Below are 19,002 nucleotides of genomic sequence, written 5' to 3'. Positions count from 1 at the left end.
GTGTACGAAATTTGTGCACTCAGAGAAAGGGGCTTCCCCAGTCTAGCCTGTGCCCTCTCATAGTGCAGGAGCCCCGCAATCAATTTCTCCAAAGAGGTAGGCCCCGCCCACCCATCAAGAGCTCCTCGATGGATTGTCCCAAAGAGATAGGCTGAAACAGGTAGACCAGCCTCTGCGGCTCCGCACGCACGCAGCCCCAAAACCCGTGTACACCCGCTGTGCACCCATCCTCCTGGTGATGGATTGTGACAGCATGAGGGCATCACGGTGTGATGGCGTGAGGGTGTGATGACCGTTTGCATATTAGCTCTTTATTTTATAGGATGTGGGCAGAGGTATCCTAAGGTGTAAAGCAGACAACCAGGGTTGAACACACAGGGACAGGGAGGGATGGAGATAAGGTTCTGCAGTCAACACTGGGGCCTCCAGGTCCAGGGGGGAGGAACCAGCAGGGAGGAGCTACTTGGGGGTCAGGAGCCAGGACCCAGCCAGAGCCAGAGGCAGCTCTCCTTGTGGAGTGAGAGCCCAGCAGGAAACCTCTTCATGCTGCGAAGGGGTCAGACAGAAGGTTCTCTTCTGCCCTTGTCACCATGGCCACCTCAGCTCAGGAGTCCTGCAGACAGAGGACAGTGCTGTTTCCAGGCCCAGCCAGCAGGGGCGCTGCCTTCCCAGACCTCCTGCTGTGGCTCCCAAGTGAGAAAAAACGTCCTGAGGTCCCAGGAGCCACAGTTGCTTTAGAGCTGCCTCTCACCAGGCAGGAGGAGACACTGCAGTGTAAGCGGCCAGAGCCACACCCAGGCTCCCCGCTATCCATCCCCTGGCTCCTCCCCTGCAACTTCTGTTCTAGGGAAACCGAATGCGTCCCTGAGAGAGGATTAGAGAGCTTTACCTGTGGGCTGAAGTCCAGAGTGTCCTGGGAAGAGAAGGAAGATGCCACTTAAAAGGTATGAAGGTAAGTGTGACCCCCAAAACAGGGTCCCCGCCCAGGCCACCTGAGCTTCTCTGGTAGCACCCCCACCCGCTGACACCAGAGTAGGACAAGAACAGAAGCTGAGAGCAGTGGCCCCAAAGCCGTCACATCCAGTGTCATTAGTGACCACAGGGCCTGCTCCTCCATGTACCCCAGGATCTTCACCCAAATCTCCATGCATGTTAACCTGTCTCTAATTCCACAGCCATGACTCCTCAGGTCTCCACTCTAAGAACCGGGAGCTGGTTATTTCTGCATTTCCAGGGAACGTGAGACCGACAAGGAAAGAGAGGCTTCTATGGCGTTGCCATACCCAGAGCTCACCCAGCAAAGCCCCAGTTCCCCCCATCATCTCGGGGCCTGGGCTGCCAGCAGGCTCCTCACCTTTCTGAGCCCTGAAGTAGATGAGCAGCCCCGCCCCGAGGAAGAGCAGCCCCAGCACGAAGCCCCCGGCTCCACTCAGCACCTTGCTCTGTGCGGATCCAGACTGGGTCCCTGAGAGAAAAGCTGGTTTCAGTGGGTTTTGGCCCAAAGCAACTTCTCTAATGGAGACGCTGGGATTGAGAGCTTGGAGGTGGGCGGGATGGGAAGGAGAAAGCTGCCCTTGAAGAAGCAGAACAATAGCCATTTCTGGGAAAGAGACTGAGGTCACACTGAGCAGGTACAAGGCCCAGGCACTGGCCTCAGGTCCCCTTATTCCCGACCCATGGCCACTGCTTCGGCCTTTGAGGCTGTGGAGCCCGGGGCTGGTGACCTCCAGGACTTGGCCCGGGTGACAGAGCCACAGATGGCAGAGCAGACGGGGCTCCCCCGCGGCAGGAAGATCCCCACGCTGTGGAGGACACGGCTCTTCCCAGATCACAGTGAGCAGCTCATCGCAGGCAGAAGCACCCGCCCAGCTCGACAGGGAATGGTGCCCAGGGCCAAGGGCACCATGATGGGGAGAGTGTGGGAAATTCAGAGCAGGGCAGGCAGGGCGGCCTTCCAGGGCTATGGGTGTTCACAGCAGCGATCACAGGGCTACCCTGTGGCCTGTGCTGAAGGAGAGACACAAGCAAAGGAAAACGGGGTGTGGGGAGAGGGGACCCTGACCCTCAGGGACAAGCAAAGGCCCCTGAGGGGGGAGGCGGGGGAGGTCAGAAGGTGTCTCACTCCATTCCACGGTGACAGGGCTGGTGCTGCTGGGGTGCCGCACTTGGCAGGTGTAGACCTCCCCGCTCCGGGGAACTGTCTCCAGCATCACCAGGGTCTGGAAGGTCCAGTCCCCGTTCCGGATCAGGCCCGTGGACACCACCCCGGCCTCCTCTTCCTGGCCGTTGCGCAGCCAGCGGACCTCAATGTGGCCCGGATAGAAGCCGTTCACGGAGCAGACCAGGAGGTTGTGGTGCTGCAGGCGCTGGGTCTTTGCAGGATACACGGTCACTGTGGGCTCAGCTGGGACAGAGAAGGAGGAGAGAGACGTGAGCAAGACAGGCAGGCCCCTTGGTGGCTCGCTTTTGGCCTTGTCTCCAGTCCCAGGCTCCAGGCCTGGAGGGTCCCCCTGAAACCCGGCCTGTGGCCCCGCAGGAGGTAGTGCCATGAGCCTTGAATCTCTGCCTACAGCCCAGGCCACTGGATTTGAGAGACGTTGAGGAAATTTGGGGGATTTTCCATATCTTGAAACAGTTACTCATTGTTGAATGAAGTGTTTACAAATCTTTGCGAGGCACAGAGTGTGTGAGTTCCAGTGTGATTTCTGGAGCAGGGCTGCCTGGTCACATCCAGGCTGTGCCTCTTACTGGGTGATCCTGGGAGATCCTTTCTGCTCAGCTCCTCACCTACAAAGGGGGTGATAATGCTAACTCACCGCTGAAGGACATATGAGGCTCAATGGGCCTAAAATATGTAAAACAGCGGCTGGAATGTAGCCGTCACTGTATGTCAGCTGTTTATTATATACTGGAGCCTAGTGCATGAAATTTATAAACTCAGGGGGAGGTAGGAAGAGAGGGGCGGTCGCTCAGTCCTGCCTACACCCTCTCTCACAGTCCGGGAGCCCTTGGCAGATTTCCTTCTGATGGTTTAGGACTACCCCCCGGAGAGCAGGCCTAAGTCATCAGTCAGACATCCTCAGTGTTGCCATGGATAGGGGATGGGCTCTCACCACTGCTGCTGCACTCACCAGCCATGAGGCTGGCTTCTGGGGCACTGATCACCAGGGGGCAACTCCTAAATTGAGCATCTGCCCCCTACTGGTCAGTGCACGCCATAGTGACCGGTATTTCTGCAGTTCAGTTGATTTGCATATTAGCCTTTTATTATATAGGATGGAGAGAGAATATAAGGAAAGCCATGGGGAGACCTAGGGAACAGCTTGGGGAAGATGAGGATTCAGGGTGTGAAGTCCTCAGAATGCGATCACACCTGAGAACACAGAGATGGTTCCCCTGGAAGCAGGAAAGATGGGTAATTCTCTAGATCCAGGGGCTGAGTCCTGAGGGAGAGGGAGGAGCAGGGCAGCACTCATTAAAACACTTACAGTGACACTCACTGAGCAACCCGCTCCTTCTCAAAAGAAGCCGACCTGTTATTGGGATTCCTGTCATTTTAAAATTGTCTCTCTTTTCAATCTGACATTTGAGCTCAGGGCAGGGACTCATTAACATATGTGCTTCCTGCCTGAGACCAGGCTCAATAAATACAGATTTGGAGGAGGAGGAAGAAGAAGAGGACAACATGGGGCCAAAAGGGTAGATTTAAGATTGATGGTAAATCATCACTAGCAACTTTACAGTACATTTCATTACCTTAAAGGTGTTTAAATTCCTAACACTGGAAGTAATAAAACAGAATGAAAACACAAGCCAGGAGGAGGAGAAAATGCTGAATCCATGTTAGCAAAGTGTCCATCTTGCTGCCTAGAGAACCCGGAAAATCACTGAGAAAAGGCCCGAACCCCAGGGATGAGGGAAACAGGCCATTCTTAGATCAGGAACAGCCATTAGCCAACACGTAGGTGAAAAATGTTTAAGAACCTTAGAAATCAAAGAAGCATAAATTTAAAATAAAAAACAGATTTTCAACTGAGATTTGGCAGTAATGTAAAAGATTTAACACAATAGAATGCAAAATAAATTGTCTCAACTCTAAAACGTTAACATGTAATTACTTAAATGCTGTCAGCACTGTGTAGACGTGACATCAGTGTGTTAAGTAACACAATTACAATTTAGAACCTGGCTCACCATCACCCCCTCTGTAAACACAGGGCACTGAGGGGGGAACAAGACACTTAGACCTAAAAGGAGCTCAGAGAGGCCAGAGGTGCCTCGGAGGCCCCGCCCCTCAAACCCAGACTGACCCTCCGCCCATGGAAAGGCTTGTGCACCCAGCACCCTTATTCCAGGGGCTTAGGGGTCAGGGGGGGTTTGGCCAAGACAGAACAACTCCCTCCTTTCACCTCCCCCTCCCTCCCCACTGCTCCCCAAACCCTCCCCAGACTCTACAGGACTGGGCACCCCCAGAAATGCTCCTACACAGGACAGGACCTCTGGGTCCCTACAGCCGCCCTTAGGCCCCTCATGGATGCTCCTCACAGCCCTGTGTGCTCCTCCCTCCTCCCCACGCCACCACTCCTCCCGCCCCCGCCCCTGTTCACTCACTTTTCCGCTGCACCAGGAATCCATCTGACACCCCGTAGTTGTGTCTACACACGGTTTCCAACTCGGCCCGCTTCTGCTCCAGGAAGTCCTTCTGGCTGTTCCAGTACTCCACTGCAGGCCGCCCCAGCTCTGTCAGCGCGCGGAACTCCCCCACGTCGCTGTCGAAGCGCGCATACTCCTGCCCGTTGTGGAAGTATCTGTCCAGGAGGCGCACCCGCTCCGTACCATTGGAGAAATGACACTCCTCTTTTCCCAGAAACAGGAAATGCGCTGCAGGGACAGGAAGGACCCCTCTCGCTGGTGAGAGACGATGGCAACGCTGCCCAGTGCAGGGCGCCAGGCGGTGGGGACACAGGACCCGGCACCCCCACTGCCAGCGCCCAGGGTCCCTCCTCTGGGGCTGGGAGGGAGGCCGCAGCGCAGGGAGAACCTGGGACCCTCAGACACTGGGCACCCACTGGGCTGCCCCGCGGGCTTCCGGGCTCCAGGCTGGGCGAGGACTTGTGCCATCACCGCCTCCTCCTAGACGACCCCCCTCCTCACCCCCAGCCTCTTCCTTCCCCACACCCGTCTCCTCCTGTCACCCCCTGGGCAGGGGACCTGTGCCAGGCCCCAGCTGCCCGGGACCCAGGCAGGAAACCGGGCATCGCCCTCCGCTCTGCAGCTTAGAATTCACCAAAGTGCCCATCACAGCCCAACCACAGGCGCATCCACACAGGAGGGAGATGGCAGGAACAGGGCGCCTGGAGCAGGGACCACAGGGTCCAAGTTCCACCAGGGTGGGGGCCAGGGCCTCTGAGTGACAGGATGTGGGGGAAGGTCTCTGTATGTGGGGGAGGGGGCACATCTCAGGTGAAGGCAATGCCACCTGCAAAGCCTGAGAGAACCCATGTGCCTCCTGGGAAACCAGAGAACAGGCTCTGAGCCCAGACAGTGGGGGGGAGGGGACAGGAGCCTGGAGGAGGTGGGGTGCTGAGATCCTGGGAGTGAGTTAGGGGGGCGTGGCTTCTGCTGCATATATGGGTAAGTACTGACAAGGTTCAGGGGTTACACCCTAATCCCAATAGGGCACCCTCTCTTTCCTGCATGTCCAACCCAGGAAGCACAGAGAACCAGAGCACACCTTAGTTAAAGCAGGTGGTGGACGGAAGCTCTGACACCATCGCTGGTGTGGAGAGAGTCCCTGCAGAAATGGGAGGCCCTGACTGAGGGCAGGGGGCTCCCCACCATGCACGACTCATGGAGGAGAGACTCGGAAGGTCAGCAGAGATGAGTGACCACAACTCATGACGTTTTCACAAACATTAAGGCAATAATAACAATGAAGGTTTTAAAATTCAGTTGATTGAATGGATTTAACAAGAAAGTGGTGAATTTGTATAACTGTCTGGTGTTTGTGTGTTTGTTTGTTTGCTTAAAAGACTGTAGGCACCCATGGGTCTTGAATCACCCTGAAAAGCAGGAGTAGACTGTGTGGTGTTTGACCATTTATTTTGTTCGGTAGTGAAACGAGCTAAAATAAACGGTGAAGAGCTGCATTGGAAGGTGCGTGTATATAAAGTGTGAGTCTAGCATTTTCAGAAACAGCCGGTGTCCAGCAGTGTTCTCACCCTCAGCACTATTGACGTTTGGACCAGATGATTCTGTGATGTTGGGGGTGGGTGTTCTATACACAGTGGGTTGCACTCGGCATCCCCACCAGCTGTCAGAGACACCCCCGTGTGACAGCAGACATGGCTTCACATATTGCAGACGTCCCAGGGGTGGGAAGCAGGGGAAGGGGTGGTGAACCATCTGAAAAATCTGGGGTGAAAAAGCCACTGTTGATTATGCAGCAGCTGGGAACTGCAATAAAAATTTAGCCAATATTGTGTCTGTGGAAAGGCTTGGTCTATATGGAATTTATACATTTTAGGAATCTGGTCCCAGTGCAGAGTAATTAATTTTTTCAGCAAAATAAATTTGTCCAGGACTAAGCTCTACCTGTTTCTTTGTCTTGCTACCCAATCACCGAGTCATCATTTATCCTCCACATCATCTTTCTTCATCTCCCTGCCACTGGCCCACTGCTTGTCCACAGTAGAAGGTACAGCCACGGCCATTTGATTCCCGTTCAGAGTCACAACTAATTTGAGTTCTAACTGCCTCCTGCTCCCAGTAACACCAGGAGGCATCAGGTTACCAGCCTTGGCTGGATGTGGACTCTCATTTCTATAGGCAGGTCCCTTAGCAGGGGAGCAGCTGAGATGACCCCTCACAGAGACAGATTACAAACAGGAGCAGGTCCCAGCTTTAGATGGAGACCTTCACGTAGAAGTGATGGCAGAGGGGAGGGCACTCTGGTCAGACCAGGTCTTACTTTTCACAAATTCCCCAGCACCTTCCTGACACCTGAGAAGCTGAAAATAAACATGTGTGAGTTGCTGTTCACTGCAGCCTGTGTGCTCAGCACTATCAGGCCAGGCTCATGGGCCCCCCTGAAAGGCTGACAGATAAAGCAAATAAAAATTCACGATTCCCAGCACATGTGGATTTCAGATAAGTAATTGTTGTTTCTCTGACATTCAGCTTAAATCGGGCATCCTGTGTTTCCTTTGCAACCCAAGTCCACCCCCTGATGGAATCTGAGGGGGAGGAGGGCACTTAAACTTCTCTGTGTTCCTCATGTGTCTGTGACAGTCTGCACATAGTGTGAGCCCAATGGAACTTTTCAAGTTGTAAATACAAAATGGATGTAAATTCCTCCTGTGTATTTGAACTGGCTGCCCTTGCACCTGCTGCCCCCAACCCTGAGACACACGCTGGCACATGGGAACATCAGACATTTCAGCTGCAAGTCAGACCCGACCAAGCCCCTGTTCACAGTGGGGGTGGAAGCCCAGGCTCTAGAATGAGGAAGCTAAATTAGAACATGAGCTCTCCTATTGGGTCAGATTGTAACCCCCATGAGCCTTATTCTTTATCTCTAAAAAAGATCCAATAGATACTGTATTCCTCTAAGGATATTAAGTGTGGAAGTAAATAGTGATTCTTCCTAGTGCTGATCATATAAGCACTCAATAAATATCTTGCTCACAAGATCTTTCTATTCCTTAACTTTCTAGATCAAATAATGTTTTCATCTGCATTTGGCAATTGTCTCTAATCAATTTTATCACTAAATATCATTTTGGATCACAAGGACAGAAACATTGGTGTCTGTATAATAACAGGATATATATGCACCTAATATGAAAGGACTATGCTGACGTAGAAGAGAGGGACTTTCTAGATACTGAGACCTAGACTATGTACCTGGTTCTACAACTATGTGAGTCTGGGTAAGTCGCTTAAACTCTCTGAATCAGATTCCAGGGTGATTACATCTGTAATTGCTGCAGGTGAGACAGGATGGTTATGAGAGTCACACACTCAAATGCAGGCCTGGTGCACAGTAACTGCCCATGTGACGCTGCTCCATGCCACAGGGACCAGATTTGTCTTGTCAATGACTCCACCCTCATCCCCAGGTGGTGACTGTCTGCTCTGGTCACTAATAAACGGTGGCAGTGAAATTGGTGGCTTTCATAACCAGTCACCTCTGCCTTCAAGGCCACTCCAGTGGCTCCTTGCTGATCAGTGAGCATCTCTGGTTCTCACGTCGCCCAGGTTCTCATCAGGCTCCTTTGTTCTTATGCTTTAGGTCCAGCTGACTCCCTGAGCCCAGCGCACAGTCTCCCTGAGGTCGCTGCTCAGTCTCCTGTAATCATCCCTCACATCTTCAGCTCCAGTCCTCCTTTCAAACGGTCCAATCAGTTTCTCTCTCATACATTAGCTGACTGCGAACTTCATGTCCACCAAACACAGTGCTCACTGCTCTGCATGTTCTCACTTCCCTGCCTCCTAGTGGTTCTCACCACACCTGGCCACTCCCTCCTGGAAAAACCTACTTCCCCTCACTGCCCTGCATCACCTTCTCTCGGTATTCCTCAGCACCCTGCACCCCTTCTCAGTGTCCTCTGCTTTCATTGGCCCTTGGTCCTGTAGGCTCAGCCCTTAGCATCTTGTTCTGTCTGTCTATCTCTCTCTCCCTCTCTCTCTCTCTCCTTCACTTCCTGGAGTTTAACACAGCACATGTGTCAATGACACCAACACAAACACCCCTCCCCTGACCGGCCATGAAATCCAGGCTCCTGTGCTCAACTGACCTCTTGGCAGCTCCACATAAATGTTAAAATCATTTCAAACTTACACAAAAGCTTTATTCGTAACCACCCCCTTCAAATTACTTCTTACACAGTCTTTCCCATCTCAATACACAGCTCCACCAGGTTTATTCAAATAATTGAGGATAAATCCTTAGGGATTGTGACTCCTCCCCCATTTCATCCAAAACAAGTTGTGGAAATATCTCCCCCAGATCTGCTCACTTCAACTTCCCCTTTCCCGCTGCCTTTGCCGCACACACTAACTGACGCCCAAGCCAGTCACCTGGGAGCTCTTCCATGCTCCTTAAGGGCCCCCCAACTCCTCTTGTGAACCCTGCAATCCAATCCCCCTTGGTTGCTGGGATTATTGTTTTTAATAAATATACGGGGACTCTCCTGTAACCCTCAGCAGTTCACATGTCCCTTTAGATAAAATTCAAACTTCTTACCCACCCGTCAGGGCCCAATATGGTTTGTCTCCCATCTCCCCCAGCCTCTTCCTATGTCAATGTCACTCCCCAACTTGCTCGCCTGCTGCAGCCTCACTAGCCTTCTTCCTGCCCCTTCAACATGGCAAACACGTTCCCACACTGTGGCCTCTCCCTCTCCCTCTCCCTGGGACACTTGTCCCCTAGATCTTCACAGGGTGGCATCTCTCACCATCCAGGTCTCAAGTGTCACTTCTTCAGGGAGAGCTCCCTTAGCACTTGAAATGACATCAGGTGAATCCATGCTCTCTGTCCCATAACCCTGGGGTATTTTTTTAAAGCAATTATTGCTCTGAATTTTCTCTGTCTTAAGGGGCTCAGGGAGAAAGAAAAGGAGATGGTGGGGAGGCCCCTTGGTACATCTCACATAGTAGGGAGAGGCACAAACATCACAGATTCTGCTGAGGACAGAACACAGGGTCCTCAAAGAGAGACCTTCTAATTCCTTTTGACTCCCCATAAAACGTCAGAGAAATGTTCCTTTGGGGATAACTCAATACAATAAATGGAGCACTGGGTGGGAATCAGTCTGAGATCATTATTTCTCAACCCTCTCTAGACTCTGATGGAAGGGGACACGAGGCTGGGGAGATTTGACTGCAGGCGAGGTGAGAAGAAATGGCTGAGATACATGGAGCCCCTTGCACATCTCATAGTGGCGAGCACCAGCCCCTTTTGTGCTGGAAAGAATCGGGATCCATGTGATAAAGGTAGGTGGCCACTGAAGAAAATGCCACCATTTTCTAAGAGACATGGCCTGGACACAGTGACAAAGCTAATTCCCTTTCTTCCTCCTCCACAACAGCTCACCCCCAAGGTGCACTTACGTGGGGTGTCCCTGGCCCAAGCCAGGGGAGGGCTCAGTGCCATCAGCATCACCATCAGAGCGGCCATCCAGGAGCCTCCAGGGAGCCGCAGACACACCATGCTGGAGCTCAGAGAGGACAGGGGCATGGAGCAGGGGGGTCTCACTCAGTGAGGACTGTGACCCTTCTCCACCCACATCCCAAAAACTCCAACTGAGGCACTCATTTCTTTGCTCCCGGATTGGGTCATCTCAGTACTGAGAACCAATCAGCATCAGAGATGAACAGCATCACCAGTTGCTGGTCAGAGATTCAGTAGGAAGGTCCTTTTCTGGAACTTAGAATTTCCTGCATCAAAAACGTTGCTTTGCTTTCGTGCTTTAAAGATCTGTTTGTTTCAGAAACATTGTATTGAGTCCTATTGTGAGGCAGCTCTGTGCTGTCAGTGATGAGCACACAAGTTGGAGCCTTTGGGGAGCATTGGTCTCTCTCACTGCAGACAGAGCTGTTTTGCGAATGGATGAGTGAGTGTGCTGGGAGCTGAGGGTGAGGGAAGTGATTGCAAGTTAGGAAGCCTTCCATTTTGTTCTTTTTAAAATAATCTTTATTGTTGAAAGTATTACATATGTCCCCTTTTTCCCCATTGACTTCTGCTAACCCTCCCCACCCCCACCCCACCTCAGGCCCTCACCACCTTATTGTCTGTGTCCCTGTGTTATGCATACACACGTACAATTTCTTCGGTTGATCTCTTCCCACCCACCCACCCTCCCCTGCCTTCCCTCTGAGGTTCGACAGTCTATTCTTTGCTTCTATGTCTCTGGATCTATTTTGTTCATCAGTTTATTTTGTTCTTCAGATTCCACATATGAGTGACACCATGTGATACTTGTCTTTCTCTGACTGGCTTATTTCGCTGTTGCACCTCAATTTAGTGCAGCAGATTTGGGGAAATGACTTAACCTTTCACAGTTAAAGCCACTTTCAGGTGATCTTTCAGGTGTTTCAATACTGGGAAAGGCTGTGGTTCTGCAGACACCGCATGGAGCAGCTTCCCCTAGTAACTGATGACATGACAGGCTTGTAACTGCACATTGAACAGTATAATTGGTGACTCTTTAAAGGGAGGGGATGTCACTCACTGAAGGAAAATGAAAGTTATTCAATAATTATCCTGAGTGAAAAGTTTTTCAGGTTTCTCTCCTGGTGCTGTCACTGAGCTCAGGGCCCCTCCGGAACACACTGGAGAAAGGGGCCAGAGGAGGCGATCTGTGTGGGATGGAGGGAACGTGCCTTTGGACAGCACTTACCCCACCAGTGTGATCAGCCAACTGTCCAAACAAAAGTGTGCAAAGGACTGGGAGACTGAGAAAGGACTCAAAGCCAGCCTTTGGCCCAGCAGCTCTGCATTAGAATAGCTAGTATTTCACGTGAAAAGCACTGAATTCTTTCCTCCTGGTCCCCATTAGGATTTTCTCATTTTCTTGGGGGCATGTCCTCTTATTCCGTCAACTGCTCTTGCTTTATTCTAAGAAAGGGTAGAAGAAGGCTTTGCTAATGAAATTATTACAGAGTGCTCAGGAAGTGGAGCTTGATGGGAAGCTAGGAAGTACATCCTTTGATGTCATCATGTGATTTAGAGCATCTAGTTCTACTTAGATAAACAGTAGACGTTATAGTAACATACATGTACCTCTCAGATCCTCAGTGCACTTGAAAGGACAGCTGTCCATTGAAGTTCTGTGTTAACTCTCACGCCCCAGCTCTGACGTGCAGTCCTCCATGTGCCTGCATGTGTCTAGTGACAGGACACTGACCATGCTGCAGCGAAGTGACTGCAATTGAGGGGGTGAAATGGAGGAAGATGGTCAAAAGTCACAAACTTCCAGCTAAGAAATACACAAGTCATCAGGATGTAATGCACAGCTATGAGGGTAGATCTTAAAGCAGTGGTTTCCCACCCATTTTTTGGCCATGCCCCGCCTAAGTTTCTCTAAAACCCTGATGCCCCCTGTGACATAGGATTCCTAATGTTCAAAAAGTGAGCTCCTATTCACGTGGAGGAAGCCTAAAGGGCCGATAACTTGGTCTAAACAAGCTTCCAAAGAACATGGCATCCATGAAAGAAAAAAATAAAAGAATGAAAGGACAGTTGAAGTACTGAGGGAGAAATCAATAAGAAATTATTTAAAAAATAATATGAAGTGATATGAAAAAAATAGCAAATAAAGTGTGAAAACATAATACTAGTAGAGAACTGAAATGCATAAATATGTCACCATATATATATTTATATATATATATATATGTGTGTGTGTGTGTGTGTATATATATATGTATATATATATATATACTGTACATGAGGCACCTAGAACCATGAAAAATAAAAAATTTAACTGTTAGTTACTCATTCTTAAATTGCTGCCCTTGAAAATCAAATTGCCCCCCTGTGTGGCATGTGCCCCATGTTGGAACCACTGTCTTAAATGTCCTCATCACTAGAAAGAGTTTAGTAACTATGGATGGTATAGATGTTACCACCCATATTTACTGTGGTGGTCATTTCCAATATATACAAACTAGAGGCCCTGTTGATGACATTTATGCACGGGGTGTGGGGGATTCAGTCAGCCCAGGCTACACCCTCTCCAATCCGGGACCCCTTGGGGGATGTCTGACTGCCATTTTAGGCCCAATCCCGGGAATGGGGCCTAAACCAGCTGTCAGAAATCTCTCTCACAATCTGGACGGCTGGCTCCTAACCGCTTGCCTGCCTACCTACCTGATCACCCCTAACTGCACCACAACCAGCCTGATCACCCCTAACTGCCACTGCCTGCCAGCCCGATCACCCCCAACTGCACCCCCCCCCCCCCCCCCCAGCCATCCTGGTTGACCCTAACTGCCCCTCACTGGCCTGGTTACACCATGCAGCATGCTGGTCAGTCCTTTGGTTGTCCCTCACTAACCCCCTGCCAGTCTTGTTGCCCAACACAGCCTGCGTGTTCAGTCATTTGGCCGTCCCTCACTAACCCCCCTGTTCGCCTGGTTGCTCCCACACAGCTGCTGTGTGGTTGTTACTGTTACTGTTTGGTCATCCGTCAGGTCGTCATGGCCCTGGCTTTTTATATATATTAGGAAATCCAATCTTTATGTGAAACCAATATAATGCCATATGTCAATTATACCTCCACATAAAAGTGAGTAAAGTTTTTTGAGCGATTCTGAGCATTTTACTCTGTACCAGGATATACAGGGGCTTTCTTTGCACCAGATTTTAGTTTAATTCTCACATCAACTCGGTGAGCTAAGTGCCCTTCGTCCCTACAGTTGGAGAGAATACAGTGATGGCGGTTGAAGGACCTTTGCAAGGACACAGGCAGTAAAGGTGCCCTCCAGGTTGAGCCCAGCAAAGTGTTCAGACCCACAGGCTCAGCCACTGCACCGACCACCTCAGCTGTTAGCTGAGACTCTTAAAGTATCGCTTGCAAATGAGGGGAAAGTCTATTGGTGGAGGTCAGATTATTTGAGGAGGTGGATTGAACCAGGAAGCAAAGTTACCTTATTTCTCCAAAAGAATTTAAAATGGTCAATAAGTTTTAACTTCACTTTTTGTATTGAAATGGTCCATCACAACCATGCATATTTTGATAATTTTTTACACTTTTGTAACTCAACACAATCACTTTATTCTCCAAAAAACACCCTATAAACTATAACAGGGGGTGAAGGTTTTAAGATACATATTTACTCATCACTTGTTGAGAGGAGAGACCATTGAGCCAAAGTGAAAGACTGAAATAATGAAGGCAATGTTTCTGCGTAACCTTCTGAGTTAACCATTGGCAGTGACTGTCTTTAATGAACAGAGCGAGTAGCTAGAGGCCCCCTTGGCAGCCCATCCAGGTAAACACTCCCGGGACTAGCCCACGTGGGAGCACAGCCAGAGCGAGTTCCTGGAGGCCTTGAGTCTTGGCTCTAAAACTATAGTCGGAGACGATGAGCAGGAGGAACGATATTGCAATGAATCAGCAACAGCTGAGGGGATGCTGACAGTTAAAACGCCTCAGTGTTCACTCTGTTCAGGGAGAAACTGAACACACTGCTGTGCACTTCCTCGCGGCAGGACCAGTGGCCTGGAGGACTGACTTGTCACACGTCTGCGATTTCAGAGCTTATAAATGGGAAAGGCCATGGGGTGCACACTCCTGGAGCAGCCTCACATTTCTGCGTCCTCATGTGCCCTCCTGCTGTGGCTGTTAGAAAGCATTCCCTGGTTAATGCTATAGCCATGTTTAGACAATGTTTAAAGGGGTTTCTTATCCTTTTTATTTTATTTTATTTTATTACTAGAGGCCTGGTGCACAAAAATTTGTGCACTCACGGGGGCGGTCCCCCAGCCCAGCCTGTGCCCTCTCGCAGCCTGGGACCCCTCGGGAGATAACGACCTGCTGGCTTAGGCCTGCTCCCGGGTGGCAGAGGGCACGCCCAATCCGTAGGTACAGCCCCTGGTCAGGCTTAGAGCAGGGCTGATTGGGGAGTTGTGGAGCCACCCCGTCATGCACAGAGCAGGGCAGATTGGGAGGTTACGATGCTACCCTCAGTCACGCTCAAGGTAGGGCCGACTGGGGGTTGGGGCACGGCTCCCTCTCACACTCAAGGCAGGTTTGATGGGGAGTTTGCGGCACCACCCCCTGTCACTCACAGAGCAGGCCCCATCAGGGGGGTTGGGGCTCCGTACCCTGTTACACACAGAGCAGGGTCGATCAGGGGGTTGAGGAGCTCCCCCCTGTCACTCACAGAGTAGGGCCGATAGGGGAGCTGGGACACCGCCCCCTGTCACACACAGAGCAGGGCGGATCAGGGGGTTGGGGTGCTGCACCCTGTCACACTGAGGGCAGGGCCAATGGGGAGGTTATAGCTCTACCCTGTCACACACAGAGCAAGGCCCGTGGAGGGGGGTTGGGGCGCCACCCTCTATCACCCACAGAGCAGGGCCGATCAGGGGGTTGGGGCGCCGCCATTGTCACACTCAGGGCAGGGCCGATGGAGAAGTTATGGCTCTACCCCGTCACACACAGAGCAGGGCCCATGGGGGGGGAGGGGAGTTGGGGCACCGCACCCTGTCACACACAGAGCCGCAGGCGATCAGGGGTTTGGGGAGCTCCCCCCTGTCACACACAGAGCCGCAGGGCAATCAGGGGATTAGAGAGCTCCCCACTATCAGGCACAGAGCAGGGCTGATCATGGGGTTGGGGCACCTTCCCCTGTCATGAACAGAGCAGGGCAGATAGAGAGGTTGTGGCCCCTCCTCCTGTCACACACAGAGCTGCAGGGCGATCAGGGGATTGGGGAGCTCCCCCCTATCAGGCACAGAGCAGGGCTGATCAGTGGGTTTGGGCGCTGCCCCCTGTCACGCTGATCCCGGTGCCGGGAGGCATATTACCCTTTTACTATATAGGATAGAGGCCTGGTGCATGGGTAGGGGCTGGCTGGTTTGCCCTGAAGGGTGTCCTGGATCAGGGTGGGGGTCCCCACTGGGGTGCCTGGCCAGTCTGGGTGAGGGGCTGAGGGCTGTTTTCCGGAAGCAGGTGACTGAAGCTCCCAACCGCTCCTTTTTTTCTTTTTTTTTTAAATTTTATTCTGGGCCAGCTTTAGCTCTGCAGCCTCGCTGCTGAAAACATCGATACAATATTTTGGTCAGGCTGGCTGAAGCCCGGCTGAATGAAAGATTGTTTTGGGGGTTTTGTTTAGCTTCTTATTTGCAACATAGTACATAGTTGCTTAGAGTTGCAGCTGAGAGGCCGGCAGCGGCAGGCGGGGAATGTTGGAGTTCACCGTCACTGGAGCAAGCAAGGCTCCCTGCTGGCTTCAGTGAATGGCTGCCAGACGCCATCTTGGCTGACAGTTAATTTGCATAAGGATATGCTGATTAGCCATGGGGAAGGGTAGAGGTCGTACACTAATTACCATGTTTCTCTTTTATTACTGTAAATTATTTTGTTTAATCCTTACCCGGAGATATTTTTCCATTGACTTTTAAAGAGAGTGGAAGAGAGAGGGAAAGACAGAGAGACATATCGATGTGAGAGAAACGGATCCATGGGTTGCCTCCTGCACAAGCCATGATCTGGCCCAGGGCCGGGGAGCAGCCTGCAACCCAGGTACATGCCCTTGACCAGAATCAAACCCATGGAAGTTGGGACCCTTGGGTGCACAGGCCAACGCTCTATCCACTGAGCCAAACCGGTGAGGACATAGACAATTTCTCATGAACTGTTCCCTTTGCTCTTAATTTAACTACTGACCAGATCCCCTGAAAGCTTTTTCTTTAAGGTCGGGTCCCAAATTCGGGAACATGAGACTGACAGTGTGTCTTAGGCCCCCAGGTCATCCTCAGCGAGTCCAAATGGCAGATCGGGAGGTTGCATGGGTCTCACCTTTAGCTCTGAGATTCCTGGGGACCAAGTAACACAGGAAATAGAGGTGGATCCTGAACTTGCTCTCATCTCTCAAGGGAAGCACAGTAGTCCCTGAAGGGGAACTCATGGGCTCAGTTAACATTTCATGAGTCTATATGTGTCACAAGAAATGATAAACAATTGTTGAAGGGCCACACACCAGTGTTCTAGGAGTCATAGAAACACCTAGAAATGGCTACATCTTGTATGAACCCTTGATGGAAGGCAGCATGTGACAGGCCGACCCGGGAGAAGGGCAGAGCGGGTCACATCCCAGTATCTGCCAAGTTCCCTGCTGTTGGCTCTCATAATTTTTGCTGCCCCATTTTATTCATGGTCCTTAATGCTTTCGGCATCTGAAGGCTAATGTGCAGTGACGATGAGCAGAAGGAACTGCTTGCCACCCGTTCCTTCACGTTTATCAAACAGCAGGAAAACACAAAGAAAACCCATGTGTGTCACTCTTCTTAGGTTCTCTGCTTTTGTGACTTTTTGGCAACTTGCCTGACCTGCCTGTGTTGTAAAGTTCCCAGGGAATCCCTTGTAATGCTGGCTGGCTTTGTGTAACGTCTTATGGAATTTTCACCCACAAGCTAGGCCTAATGGTGAAGAATGCGTGTATTAAGTTCATGTAAGTGGTGTGGACGAAAGGGGCCACATGCTGACCTGACAAGCTCAGGAGAGGCCTGCATGGCAGTTTTGCAAACTCAGAGACCTAAAGTCACCACAAAGGATGGTCTGAAATTAAACATTAAGTAAAAGCAGTTATGGTGGGCATTTACGTTCTAAGCAGATATCTTCACTAATAAGGTCAACCTTTAAGGTAACTGAGCCTATCCGCCTTTTTGCATCTAAGATAACATATCCTTGGGATGTCTGGGTAACTTGTGACTTCCCTTATTATGGAGCCCCTGGGCGCAGCCAGGTGTGCTGGGCCCAGGACAGATGCCTCAGATTCTTTCATTTATCATGTTAATCGTTCCTGCACCCACCTAAGTATGTGTCCATCATTTTACTTTTTATCCTATCACAGAGGTTCCCCCCCACCCCTCCCCCAACCCCCGCTGCTTCGCTTAATCCCACCTCCTTAAATCTGTCACCAATGAATTTCATGTAACCCACCTATGTTCCTCCTTTGATTGCAATGTATAAATACGGATGTAACCCTGCCATTCTCTAGAGCACTATCTCAATTCACTAAGGTTCTGCTTCCTGGCATATGTTGACAGTTTGGCTAAAATAAACTCACAAAAATTCTTTACAGGTTTCAATGGTTTTTTACGTTAACAGTGGAATAAAAGTTTGTGAATGAATTTTTCAACCACTTCTCTCCAGCTTTTCATGTTAATTAGTCTTTTGGTTCTGAAACTTCACTAAAGGAATTTGCACATTTTTGGAAATTTCTTCCTTATTCCCTCTTGGCAGGTATTTGGCTTTTTACCAAGTTTAAATGCAAAGTTTATCATAACAACAAAATGCTAATAAGGTCTCCTATTCCAACTCAGGGTCCCATAGTGCACTGCCCCCTCACCAACCCCCTGGGGAGAAAAGGTGGGATATTTTTTTGGTTTTGTTTTGTGTGTTTTTTCCCCCAGAGGTGGTGGTGGTGGTGGTGGGGGGGTTATAAGAAAAAAGTAGTGTGGTCCATTTAAAATTGTAATATTAAAAACGAAGCAAACACACACACACACACACACACACACACACACACACACGAAAACCACTTAAAAGCCCTACCCAGTATGGCTGAGCAGATCCAGCGCCAGCCTGCACACCCAAGGGTCCTGGGTCCCATTCCAGTCTAGGGCATGCACCTTGGTTGCAAGCTCTTCCCCTGCTCCGGCCCAGGTCAGGGCTCATGTAGGAGGCAACCAATTGATGTGTTTCTCTCACATTGATGTTTCTCTCTCTGTCTTTCCCTCTCTTTTCCACTCTCCCTAAAAATCAATGGAAAAAATTCACTAACAGTGAATTCTACCCAGTGTAAGGTGCACCAAGAGCATTTTGGCTTCTGAAGTTAGTGTTATGCCCAGATTTCAAGATTCCCAAGAAACCACATCAGGGAGCCATCCAATCCGATGCAAAAGCATAAGAATCTGTATTTCAAGCTAGCTTGAGCTCTCCATCCACCAGACTCACTGACACATCAGCTAGCCAAGTGGCCAAGAGAGAGAACCCCGCCTAGAGACGGTTTTTAAAGGGGGGGTTGGAGTAAGGGGAGGAGAAAGGACTGTGCTCTGCCGATTGGCCAGGAGCAAGTCGATGTCTTGTTCCTGGGTGTGGCTAGCAGAGTCTTAGACTTCTGGGAAGAACCTTCTTGCCAAGCACGTGGCCAAGGTAAGATGGAGGACATAGCCCTTACCCTGGGGCAAGGTGGAGGGTGTAGCCCTCGCCCTTTCATTCCCCCCTTTGTCTTGGAACTTCCGGCTCAATCATGAGATGGACTGCA

At 50.7% G+C, this 19,002-nt stretch overlaps 1 protein-coding gene across 1 annotated transcript; it reads right to left on the bottom strand.

Annotated features, from left to right (window-relative positions):
- Positions 1-295: 295 nt before the first annotated feature.
- LOC139012601 (DLA class II histocompatibility antigen, DR-1 beta chain-like) lies at positions 296-10,298 on the bottom strand. The gene is made up of 6 exons (XM_070418745.1): positions 10,114-10,298; positions 4,612-4,881; positions 2,123-2,404; positions 1,355-1,465; positions 890-913; positions 296-613 (listed from the first exon to the last, which is right to left on the bottom strand). The coding sequence occupies exons 1-6, from the start codon at positions 10,238-10,240 to the stop codon at positions 600-602; spliced, it is 828 nt and encodes a 275-aa protein (XP_070274846.1). The 5' UTR covers positions 10,241-10,298; the 3' UTR covers positions 296-599.
- Between the last annotated feature and the right edge of the window lie 8,704 nt (positions 10,299-19,002).

Source organism: Myotis yumanensis, unplaced genomic scaffold (assembly GCF_028538775.1).
Source record: "Myotis yumanensis isolate MYYU_CA2020_CCGP unplaced genomic scaffold, mMyoYum1.0.hap1 SCAF_6, whole genome shotgun sequence".
NCBI lineage: Eukaryota > Metazoa > Chordata > Mammalia > Chiroptera > Vespertilionidae > Myotis > Myotis yumanensis.
This window is presented reverse-complemented; position numbering and strand designations above follow the sequence as displayed.